At 56.0% G+C, this 12,470-nt stretch overlaps 1 protein-coding gene across 2 annotated transcripts in view; it reads left to right on the top strand.

The window, feature by feature from the left end:
• Positions 1-12,470, top strand: part of Kdm4b (lysine demethylase 4B) — a 97,286-nt gene that overhangs the window by 20,255 nt on the left and 64,561 nt on the right. For both annotated transcript variants that reach the window (XM_048341925.1, XM_048341924.1), the window contains exons 2-5: positions 4,594-4,725; positions 10,177-10,342; positions 10,749-10,924; positions 11,495-11,609. In XM_048341925.1, the coding sequence (XP_048197882.1) occupies positions 10,202-10,342; positions 10,749-10,924; positions 11,495-11,609 (432 nt within the window). In that variant the 5' untranslated portion in view covers positions 4,594-4,725; positions 10,177-10,201. The remainder of the gene's footprint in view (positions 1-4,593; positions 4,726-10,176; positions 10,343-10,748; positions 10,925-11,494; positions 11,610-12,470) is intronic.

Here is a 12,470-nt window from a genome sequence, read left to right as displayed (position 1 = left end):
TCACTCCCTGGAGAGAATGTGGATGGCCCCGTCAGGCACTTAATTTGTGGGGTTTTATTTGGTGGGCTGTCTGCCCCTTTCTTTCTTTCTTTTTTTTTTTTGGCCAGTCCTGGGCCTTGGACTCAGGGCCTGAGCACTGTCCCTGGCTTCTTTTTGCTCAAGGCTAACACTCTGCCACTTGAGCCACAGCGCCACTTCTGGCCATTTTCTGTATATGTGGTGCTGGGGAATTGAACCCAGGGCCTCATGTACACAAGGCAAGCTCTCTTGCCACTAGGCCATATCCCCAGCCCTGCCCCTTTCTTTTTAAAAAAATAATTGTTTCTTAATTTTATTATTTCTTATTTATGAAGTACTGAGGAATCAAACCCAGGGCTGCTTCATGCATGCTAGGCAAGCGCTGTACCATTAAGCCACATTCCCAACCCATCTGCCCCCTTTCTTGATGGAAACTTTCTCTTTCAAGGGACCATGGTTTCCTGTTTGTAAGAGTGTTCTAGTTTTGGATTTAAGCATAGGTCTGTTTGCAGAGGGTCTTAGCATCAGGTGTGAGGTGCGGGTCTAGATCCATGCTTCCATGTGCATGTACGTTTGTGCCGGGACCTCTGGTGGAAGCTTGTCCTTTCCCCGTTGAACACTGTTGGCCTCCTCCTGGAAATAGATGGAGTTCAAGTGTGTGCCTCTACCCCACACTCACTGTGCCACTGGCCCACATGTCTGCCCTCATGCCACACTAGTGGTTAGTGCTAGTGTGTCACCGTATCTGGTCTTGGAGATCTTTTCCATGAAGGCCCCAAACAGGCTGACAAGACTAAAGCCTTCTTAGCTGGGATACAGAACACCCTGGCTTCTTTCCCTCCCTCATGTGGCTGTTGCAAAATGCCCCCCCACTGGATTTTGGTATCAGTAAAGGCTATGGAAGATTTGGCAAAACATTTATAAATAAGAGGCTCTTCTGGGGAACATCCAAATGGTGAGACAATGGGTAAAAGGCAAACCAACACTTATAAGACAATATGTTGTAAACCACCTGTACAGCTGGGCGGGGGGGGGGTGGTGGTTGGAGAGGAGAGGGGGTGAGAAAAATGAGGGAGGAGATAACAAGTTTGACAAATGTACTCACTACCTTACGTATGTAACTGTAACATCACCTCTGTACATTGCCTTGACAATAAAAATTAAGATTAAAAATGTTATAAATATATATTTTTTAAGGAGGCTGTTTTTCCGGCATGCTAAGGTGGATGAGCATGTCTGAGGCTCGGTCCCCATGGGCTCCGTGACAGGGGTGTAGAGTGTTGTCCGCTTGTGTCTTTCTTCTCCCAGTGAACAGCTACTATGCTCCCAGCTTCAGGCCATGGAGGGCAAAATGGCTTATTAAACTTTTTTTTTGGTGACAGTCCTAGGACTTGAACTTAGAGCCTGGGTTTTGTCCCTGAGCTTCTTTTGCTCAAGGCTAGTGTTCTCCCACTTCAGCCATAGCTCTACTTACGGCTTTGGTGGTCCATTGGACATAAAAGTCTTATAAACTTTCTTGCCCAGGCTGGCTTTGAATCAGGATCCTCAGATCTCAGCTTCCTGAGTAGCTAGGATGACAGGTGTGAGCCACTGGAACCCAACTTAAACTTTGAGCTTGGCATGCTGGGAATGCAGTTTCCGTGGGCTGTCACTCTGTGTTCTTCAGCTCTATCTCCACTCTCTGAAGGGTGTCCACCGCCAGCAGGCTACAATGTGATGGATTAACAAGCAGGATGGTTCTGTAGACTGCTGCCATTTGTGCCACTAGCACCCCTTTCATGGCCTTGCCCCCTGCCAGGTTGCCAGTGGCCTGTCCCAGCCCCTCCGCTTTCCTGTCTTCTGTGAACAGGACACTTTGGAGTTGCTGCTCTGATTGTGGGCCTGCTCTGCCTGGCTTCCTGTGACATCCTCTGTGCAGGGGGCTGGGCTGGGCCGCCGCCCTGTCCCTCTGCTCACATCCCCTGGAGCCTGGCTGGATTGCTGCTGGCCAGCCTTGCCTGCGGAGAGCTGCTCTTGCCCTGGGGCACTCGGGCACTGCACCGCCTCACTCCACAGACTCCCACCTGTCGGTTTTCGTCTGCCTGTGTGCCTTTCCTGAGCTTAGTACCCTGAGGGGTGGGGGGTATCTCTCACTGCTGGGAGGGCTTTGAAGGGCACACTGTTCCTTCTCCCACTGGGTGATTCCACTTGGAATTGTCCAGGGAGAGGTGCCTGCCTCAGTGGTCCTTCCGTGTTGTCACTTACTCTGCACATCACCCACCCCGTGGGGCCTCCGCCCACTTTGTCCCTTCCTCGCCATCTCCACACTTCTTTCCTCTCAGATGTGTCACAGTTGTCCTGCATGTTCCCTGCCCCAGCCCTGCAGCTGACCCATCTCTGCAGGAGGAGGAGACTTGAACTCCATGGCCAGACTGGGCATGTTTTTCTAGGCTTAGTGGGCAGAGCTGAGAAATGGGGCCCTGATTGTGTGTTATGCTCATCTATTTCTGCTCACGTGTACATGTGTTCATGCTGACGGGAGATGTGGGAGTCACTGGCTCCCCTGATGTGTCAGTGTCCCCCACCCTGTGTGAGGTACACAGAGACCCTCACAAAAGGGATCACTTTCCTATTGGTTCAGACATGAGGGTAGAGGCAGGAGATGGCCATGTCAGACCTGTGTCCTGGGGAGGAGTGGGGAGGCCTGTGTCAGGTAACAGGTTGCAGGTGGGAGGACCATTCCCTCTCAGCCTGAACCAGGCCTGGAGCAGAGGTGGGCACGCGGTCACATGTAACCCAGCTCTCTCAGGCTCTTTTTCCACCATGGGTCAGCCTGGGCAGCTGAGGTGACAGGCAGCCTGATGGCCAAGAGCACATCCACTCAGGGACCGCCAAGAGGACATGTGCTGGCTGTTGGCAGAGGGGCTGGGGGGCAGGAGGGGCACAGGTCCTGGCAGCAGCGTGGCCCAGTGGCCCTGGCAGGCTGCAGGCTCGTCTGGGGTTGGCAGTGGGCTGTGTGGCATCACCTCAGGTTGCTCCCATTGCAGCTGACTCCCCTTGAACAGATGACATCATCCAGGTGATCCCAGCTCAGGGTCCTTTGCTTAATTGCATTGGCAGGTCTCCTGCTCTGGGGATGGGATGGCTACAGGCTCTGGGTCACTACTCGTGGCCAAGTGACACCCAGGTTCCCAAGTGCCCAGGCCCTCAGATCCCAGTGCTTGAGCAGCTGAGGTGCTGGCGGGGTGAGGGGCAGGAAGGCTTAGCTCTGGTCAGGGCAAGAGGACAGCCAGGGCCCTGGGCAGTGACTGTAGTCCAGAGAAAGATTGTGGGGCCCTGAGACCCCTGCTTAGTGTGTGTCCCTGCTTAGGGCTGAGATCTGGGAGAAGACAAGGATGTCACGGAATGATTGTCCCCGATGATTTTGAAAGCAAAAACAAAAACATCAAAATGAAATTGAAAACATCTGAGGATTTAGCATGTTTAAACATGTATTGTTTAATCAATCTGCTGCTTTAAATGTGTGAAGACTTAACAGCCTGCCCCCTCTCCATGCCAGAATCCTCGCCCCCTAGGACCTGAGGTTGCAGGTTGGGCAGGGGTCCACTGTGGTCTGAGGGTCTCAGGGGCAGGGGCAGAGGCTGGGAGGTGTCACGCCTTGCCTTTGGAGCTAAGTGCCACATTGCCAAGGCCTTGATGCCATCCAGAGCCTATGTCCTGCCCCTCAACAAGCACTGTGCACTTGAGGCCCTGTTCTGGGACTATAGGTCACTGACCAGAATGGGCCTCGACTTCGGAGGCCGGGGTTCAAGCAGCCTCTGTTGTGTTTGTCTCGTGTTCTTGCCATGTGGGGACGTGGCTGAGGGACTGGGCTTTCCCACACTGCTGGTAATTTTTTTTTCTTTCCAGTCCTGTGGCTTGAACTCAGGGCCTAGGCACTGTCCCTGGCTTCTTTTTGATCAAACCTAGCACTCTACCACTTGAGCCACAGTGCTAATTCTGGCTTTTTCTGTGTATGTGGTGCTAAGGAATTGAACCCAGGGCTTCATGCATGCTAGGCAAGCACTGTACCACTAGGCCACATTCCCAGCCCCTTGGTAATTTATTGATGGTGGCTCTTGCTGTCCAGCTCTTGGTGCTCAGGAGCTGGGCTTACCATGGGTGATTTGGATGATGTTGCCTGGGCTAGGTGCTTTACCTGCAAGTTTTTATGTTCTTGAAGTTGGTGAGGATTGTGCTGGTGGCTCATGCCTCTAATCCCAGTCACTTAGGAGACTGAGATCTGAGGATCACAGATTGAAGCCAGCCGGCAGGGAAGTCTATGCAATTCAGTTATCTCCAATTAACCAGCAAAAAGCTGGAAGTGAAACTGTGGCTTAAGTGGTAGAGTGCCAGCCTTGAGCAGAGAAAGCTGAGTGACAGCGCCCAGGCCTTGAGGTCAACCCCCATGATTGGCACAAAAAAGAAAAATTGGTGAAGATTCAGCCAAGAGGGGTGGGAAGCTGATGCCATTGCCCCTTGTGGCTCTGTTCTGGGACAGTGAGATGCTGAGTGTGCACAGGTTGAGTCAATGGCATGTGTATTTGCATATTTTAGGAGCTGACCCTTCACTGGAGGTGCCTGACAAGAAGTCCTGACCGGAGGAAATCCTGACAGGAAGTCCTGCTGCGTCCGCAGCCCCTGTCACCCAGCCACCTCAGCCGCTTGCAACCCACTGAGCATCTCTGAGTAAGTAGGGAGGGGCTGACTGCTCCACAGTCGGTTCCCATGCCATTTCGGGATGGGAGGGGGAGAGGAGTGCTCCCACAAGGCCCTGGGAGGGGAATGGGAGCACTCCAGCAGAGGTGACACTCTACCTACAATGATTGAGGCACTGCTCAGGGGCCCTGTGACACAGCCTGGGGACTCATGGGCACAGTCACCACCCATAGTAGAAAACAGGGACCGGTTACAACATACGAGTGGGCTGCAAGACTGTTTTCAAAATAATTTTTAAAAAGAAGACACTAGGCTGGGAATGTGGCCTAGTGGTAGAGTGCTTGCCTAACATGCATGAAGCCCTGGGTTCGATTCCTCAGCACCACATATAATGGAAAAAGCCAGAAGTGGTGCTGTGGCTCAAGTGGCAGAGTGCTAGCCTTGAGCAAAAAGAAGCCAGGGACAGTGCTCAGGCCCTGAGTCCAAGCCCCAGGACTGGCAAAAAAAAGACATCAGCTGGGCATTGGTGGGTCATACCTGTCATCCTAGCTACTTAGGAGGCTGAGATCTGAGGATCACAGTTCAAAGCCAGCCTGAGCAGTAAAGTCCATGATGAGACTCTTATCTCCAATAAATTACCCAAAAAGCTAAAAGTGCTACTGTGGCCCAAATGAAAGAAGGCTGGCCTTGAGCAAAAGAAGCTCAGGGACAGCACCCTGGCCCAGAGTTCAAACCCCAGGCCCAGGAAAAAAGAAAAAAAGGACACCAAAATTACACCTAAGATGCTCTGTGATTTTTCCTTTTATTCCCCTCCATGCCACAGCTAGAACCCAGAATGCTTCTGCATGCTCTGTGGGCGCCGCAGCCCTGTACCGCACCCCGTGCCAAGCGTGCGACTTGATGCACGTGCTGGGCGCCTGGCGTCTGGGTGAGGTGAAGTGCCCATCTCCTTAGCCGTTCCTCTCCCTTCTCCGTGGTGATGGCATTGCTAGGCATAGTCCGTGCTGGCAGCTCCTATGCTCGTGGGGGTTATGTCCCTGTCCTGTGTGATGGCCGCACCCCCACTTTCTGTGAGTGCCACATGTGGTGCTGTTGTGCAGCACTGGGGCAGGGGACCCCTCGTCACGTCCAGCCCTTTGGGACTTCTGTACTGTGGTGACTAAATGCCGACAACTGGGCAGAGCGAGAAGAGGGTTCCCGCAGGCCAGCAGCGAGGACACCCTGGCCACTCCCCCTGCTACTATTTCCCCTAAGCAAGGGCATGGGAAGGTCAGTGCCTGTCCCCACCCTTAGGTGGGAGAACTGACACTGGGGTGCCTGGTTCCTCTGGCTTTGTCCACGTGGCTTCGCTTGTGGACTCAGCTAGGCCTGAGCCCTGGGCACCTTATGTTAGTGTAGCCTTGGTCCTCATGGCCTCTGTGCACCCACTTTTGATCTGGGGTCTAGGGTGGATAAGCACTTGGTCTACCTTTACCATCCCCACATGGCTGCTCTGCACCCAGCCTGCTGCTAACTCTTTGGGGGTCTCTGTACAGGCTTCCTCACACTTGCTGTGTCCTGGCAATTGGGCCTGAGCACCTGGGGAGGTCATGAGGCAGAAACTTGGGGCCTGTGGGGGTCTGGCCCGCAGGACCCCAGTGTTCACCTGCAGCATCAGGCCAGGTCCCGTGGGCCCCCTGTCCCTGTGTATTTGCCCTGTGACTATGACAACCCACAGTGCCACTCGTTCCAGTGGAGGCTGGGTGGGAGGGGTGGCACCTCATTGGTGGGAGTGCAGTTTCCTCTCTTGATTCCAGAACCTGCTTTGTCTGCATGCGCATGGGCAGAGGCTCGCCCATCTCAACCAGCAGGCGGCAGCGATGGGTGGCACTGGGGGATGGGGCTGTCACCTTGTGTGATGGCAAGCGTTCCTGGCAATGCCCATGGCCCCAGCTTGCACTAGTGGTGTTCACCTCACAGGCAGAAGGGGCCCTGCAGAAGGATCAAGCTCGGGACCGTGGGCTGGGACCCTTTGAGGTGTCCGGAAACCCAGTGTCACCACGCGGCCTTTGTAAGAGGGAGGCAGGGGTTCAGAGATGAGAGATGGGGAGACGCTGTGCTCTGCTCTGATGGGGGGTGCAGAGCCATGAGCTGAGGGATGTGAGCCCTCCAGAGTGAGACCCCAGCAGGCTCTGGCCAGCCAACGGTGCCTGCTCTCACTAACTGGTCACAGCACAGGAGCGCGGGCCTGCGGCTCTGCCTAGCCCTGGCCCCTGGGGTGCCATCATTGGCTGACCTCACACATCCTTTCATGGTGCCCCTTCATGCCCTGAGCCTCCCACCTGCTACTCTGCCTCCCTCCCTGAGGCTTAGGCTGCCAGTTCTGTGTGGTATTCCTGATCCAGAGGTGGTCTCCTGGGAGAGCCAGGCTGTGCCTCCCCTCCCCACCAAACCCCCTTCCCCTGCCTGGTGGCCCCAGGCCCTTTCACTGCGTCTCTTTTCTCCAAGCCCTGAGTTCCCCAAAGCTGCCAGGCCCTGCTATTTGGCAGGAGGGTGAAGGTGGCCGGTTTACCAGTCCCAAGTCTGGCTCTGCAGCCCCACTGGGAAGTGGGCTAAGGGGCTCCACTAGAGCCTGGCAGGGGCTACTTGGGCAGCATTGGTCACACTGTGAGGTCAGAGGTCAGAACGTGGGCACAGTGCACTCCAGGAGGAGTGGAGAATGGGGGCTGAGAATGTCTGGTAGCACACTGTAGGGACCAGGGTTAAGGGGGTCCCTGCTTCCTCATTGGTGTGGAAGGGGTCTTATGGGCACATGCACAGTGTTGGACTCGGGCCTCTACAGGGACAAACTGCTGGCTACCAGGACTCTGTGGCTCCCTGTTGGGAAGTGTGGCCTGGGGCTGGGAGTCATGGGGGTGGGGTGGGGTTGGCAGGTGGGAGGCTGGGAGGAGCATGGCAGGAGATGCCGCCCAGGGCCCCTGCACTCATCAGCAATGAACCAGCCACTTCCCTTTGCCATGGCTGCCTAGTCTGCCAGTATGGCCAGCCTGTGTCCTGTCCAGGCCTCGGTCAGCATGGCTGGTCTGCCCGTCTCTGGAATACTGTACCCCACCTGCCCCCTCCACCAAGACCAGTGCCAGCTGGGGGAGACCGGGGGCATCGCTGGCAGCTGTGCAGTGGGGGGCGGGAGGACAGGACCCCAGCAGTACCATGCCAGTGGGGGTGGCAGCTCCTCTGGGCACCAGATGGCCCCTGCTGTGGCCCCTCACCTGAGCCCATGTTTGCAGAGCTCCAGGCCTGTTGGGGTCACAGTAAAGGGACTTGCTGGGGTAGAGTGGGCTCCTGCTCTACATGATGGGAAATCCCCAGTCTTGTCACCTGTTCATCAGCAGCATGGGCTGGTTATGCTCTTGGGGTGAGGAGGACCTGGACAGAATGGCAGCCAAGGGCTTCCTGAAGGGTGGCGCCATGGGGACCTGGAACACATGCCTCCCTTTGTGTTAAACTGTGGCTCTGTTTGGGCTCAGCTCAGGATGAGTCTCCCGTTGAGTTTTTAGCTCATGCAGATAGATGGGAGGTGGGAGGGGGCACGCACTTCCCTTAGGGGCCTTCCGCATACTTTGCAGCTACACTTCTGCTGGGCCAGCCCATCCATCTTTAGTTAACCAGCTGGACTGGAGGCATGGCTTAAGTGGTAGAGCACCACCAGCAAGCAAGAAAGCCCGAGGCCCTGGGTTCAAGTCCCAGTACTAGCACATAAGAAAGTAACTGTAGAAAGTGGCTCACACCTGTCATCCTAGCTACTCAGGAGACTGAGATCTGAGAATCGTAGTTCAAAGCCAGCCCAGGCAGGAAAGTCTCTGAGAGTCTTAGCTCCAATGAGCCACCAGAAAACTGGAAGAGGCTTTGTGGCTGAAGTGGTAAGAGTGCTAGCCTTGAGCTGAAGGGCACAGGGACAGTGCCCAGGCCTGGAGTTCAAGCCCCTCAACTGACAAAAAAAAAAAAGAAAAAGAAAAAAGTAATTTTCAAGTCTGGAGTGGTAGCAGGTCAGGAATCCCAGGGCTGACAAGTTAGGAAGATCTTGTTATAGACCAGCCCAGCCTAGGCTTCATAGTGAGACTTTGGCTTAGAAAGCATAAATGAAGCAGAGCTTCAAAATTAGCCATTTCAGGTGAGGTGCTGGTGGCTCACGCCTGTCATCCCAGCTATTCAGGAGGGTGAGATCTGAGGATCATGGTTCAAAGCCAGCCTGGGCTGGCGAGTTGGAGATTCTTATCTCCAATTAACTACCAAAAAGCTGGAAAGGAGCTGTGCCTCAAAGTGGTAGAGAGCTAGCCTTGAGCAAAAAAGCTCAGGGACAGCGCCCTGGCACTGAGTTCACGCCCCAGTACCAGCACACACACAAAGTCATTTCAAAAGGCAAAATCTGTTAGGAGAAAAAAAGCTATATGGGATCTGGTTCACCGCCCAGGCCCTGCATTTCCTGCTCATGTGCAGAGCACCTGCCTCTTCCACTACTTACCTTCCCTATGATGGGTCTTTTCCATAGTGGGAGTTCTCATGGGAGGTGCTGCCCACGTTCTGGGCTTTGTTCTGTAGAGTCTTCTGCTTACCAAGCACAAATCCCTGTGCAGACCAAAGCCAGCAGCAGCTGAATGGGGGTGCAGCTACCTGGATACCCCAGAGCACCCACTGGGCCTCAGCCTGGTCCTTGGGCTCTGCCTGCCCTCTACACATGCCGGCCTGGGGAGGAGGTGAGCCCCAGAAGAAGCTGGGATGAATGGTGTACAGAGCAGAGTCCTGGCTGGTCTGGGGACTGGAGCAGCCCCCTCAGTGGACTCCCACCCAGTCCAGCCAGCACTGGGACTGCAGCGCCAGGTCTTATTTACCATCCTCTGTTACAGCCCCCTGTGCACTGGCGGATAGGGTGTCCCTGGGCATGTGGTAGAGAGCAGGCAGTGAGACGGTAGAGCAGGTAAGTGAGGAGCCGGGAGCCCATTGATTCCTGGGCACGTGCCGCCCCCTAGTGTCCACTCCCAGGAGCACTCAGTTGCTGGAGGGCTGCAGCTTGGTGACCGGAAGCCTCTCCCTAAGATGGACTGCCTGCTTTTCTCTCATTCCCAGGACACTCACAGCTGGGCCCTGCCTGGTGTGGCGGGTTCCCTGGCTGCCAGGAAGGACAGTGTCACCCCCAAATCCCAGTTGCTGCTCTGGTGGTCACTTCTCTCAGCAGGGTGCACACTGACTCATGGGCAATGCTGCTGAGGGGGGCAGCTCTGGTCCCCAGGATCCAGGGTGAACTTGGACATGTGTGCAAGTGTTGCCTTGGTTTTGGAATGAGGACATCCCGGCCTTGATGCCCACGAGAAACCATGGTACCAGTCACCATTTCCCCCCCAGCTCAGCTGCCAGGGCCCGTGACCTTGGTCCTCCCCAGGGAGACACAGTGGCGGGTGGGGAGTGTGGTGTGGACTTGCTGACCCTCTCCCCTCTCCTGCACAGGTGCAACGGCCACACAGCTGCCACCATGGGGTCCGAGGACCACGGGGCCCAGAACCCCAGCTGCAAGATCATGACATTCCGCCCAACCATGGAGGAATTTAAGGACTTCAACAAATACGTGGCCTACATAGAATCACAGGGAGCTCACCGGGCAGGCCTGGCCAAGGTGAGTGGTGAGACAGGGCAGCCCCTCATGTCCCCCTGTCTTCTCTATGTGTTCATCTCATCACCTCTTCTGTGGGAGTGTTTGCCATGTGCAGGGTGGGTGCAGTGCCTTTTCCTGGGGCTAGGGGGTGCCAGTGTGCAGCACCCACCACCACAAGCATGGGCTGAGGATTGAGTCTCAATGCAGGTTTCTGAGTCCAGAGGCCTCATGCAGGATGCAAGCAGATGAGTCATAGTTTGTCACTGTGGGGACCTGTGTGTGCTGGGATCGGGACGGTGCAGGGACCAGCTGCAGTGGGTGTCCTCAAAGTGTGCCCAGAGCTTGATGAAGATCTAGAGCTGGCATGGGGTTGTGGGTGCTGGGAACCCCTGGAGCTGCATTGCGAGCCCCTCTCTCTGTCTTGCAGATCATCCCCCCAAAGGAGTGGAAGCCACGACAGACATACGATGACATCGACGACGTGGTCATCCCGGCACCCATCCAGCAGGTGGTGACTGGGCAGTCGGGCCTCTTCACACAGTACAACATCCAGAAGAAGGCCATGACCGTGGGGGAGTACCGGCGGCTCGCCAACAGTGAGAAGTAGGTAGATGACATGTGTGGGTGCAGGGGCACGCGTGGCCTCTGTGTGGGCACTGGGACCTCCACCCCTGCTTGGGCCTCAGCCCAGGCACACAGCCACCCGCCATACCCCTTCCAGCCTTACCCTGTTTCTGGTGTGCTACCACACCCCACAGCACCTCCAGAGAAGACCTGGCCAGCCTCCTGCCGCCACTCACTGTCCCACGCCACAGGGACCCTCGCTCCACACAGACACTCAGCTGTGTGTTCCCTCCCCCGTGGGCCTGTGTCCCAGCGCCCAGTCCGTCTTAGCTCCTAAGTGGCCTGTCCACTCACAGTGACCTTGTCTGCCCCCTGGTCTCTATAGACCAGGACTGAGCACTCCTGCTTTGGATACCCCTGGGGGTGCTGTGGTCTGGGTCTCTCCTGGGCCTGGTTCTGGGGAGCGCTCACCCTTCTCCACAGCACAATCCCCATCCCACCAGGAAACAGTTACCCATGCCCCTGAGATGAGCCCTTCACAGTGTCTCTGGAGTCCAGGGTGGCTGCTTGGCACCTTGGTCTCTGAATCTGGAGTGTTGTCTTTCCTAGGTACTGTACCCCACGACACCAGGACTTTGACGACCTGGAACGCAAGTACTGGAAGAACCTCACATTTGTGTCTCCCATCTATGGGGCTGACATCAGCGGCTCTCTGTACGATGACGTAAGCACCCGGTTTCTTCCTCTCCTGGGAGGGTCGGGGGCTTCACCAATCTCGCTCAGTGCCAGTGACAAGGAAAAAGCCCAGATCAGCTGATTGACTAGTCATTCCCACCTTGCCCTGGAGTCTTACCTGGCCAGGCCTCCTTCTCTAGCCCACTCCAGCCCTGTCCCCAGGACTCACCCACCTCAGTCCTAGGGCTGGATTTTCCCTGCCTCTGGCCAGGGGCCCCAGGATTGATGGATGAGTGGACAGGTGGGGTGAGGGGGGGGTCTGTGCCCCTGCCAAGGACTGCAAGAATGTCTCCTCCAGAGGTGCCAGTATGAACTGATGGGTGTCAAATGAACCTCTATTATTAGGGGAGGCTCACTGTTTCAGGGGCCTGGCGTGATCCTGCTGGGCTGGCGTGGCTTAGTAAGCCTGAGCGATCCTGCATAGCTGCAAGTGGAGCCTCACTCCCTGCCAAGTGCCCCTTCCTTCCCAGCTGCAGAGAAGGCCTGACCTGAGCACAGGGTTGGGGTGCTCCTCAGGCCTAGGAAGATTGATTTCTGGCTCACAGACTTTGAGTACAGTGTCCCCGGCCTTGGTGCAGTGGCTTGCCCTGGCTCTGAGCTCTTGGTAGAGGCTGCAGGCTCTGGGGAGCTCAGAACTAGGGAGACACTGGGCCTGCAGGCAGGAGATCCCTGTTATGCCAGCTTTCCCATCTCCATGAGCCTCAGGTTCCCATTGAGACAGCGTGGGGATAGGGAGAGCGCTCCGGCTACAGAGGGGGACCCTGTGTCCCCCAACTGACTGTGTACCACCCCCTCCGAAGGGGATAGCCAGTGAAATCACAGCCTTCCAGGGGTGCAGTGGGGACAGGCC

The sequence above is a fragment of the Perognathus longimembris genome, chromosome 3, assembly GCF_023159225.1.
Source record: "Perognathus longimembris pacificus isolate PPM17 chromosome 3, ASM2315922v1, whole genome shotgun sequence".
NCBI lineage: Eukaryota > Metazoa > Chordata > Mammalia > Rodentia > Heteromyidae > Perognathus > Perognathus longimembris.
This window is presented reverse-complemented; position numbering and strand designations above follow the sequence as displayed.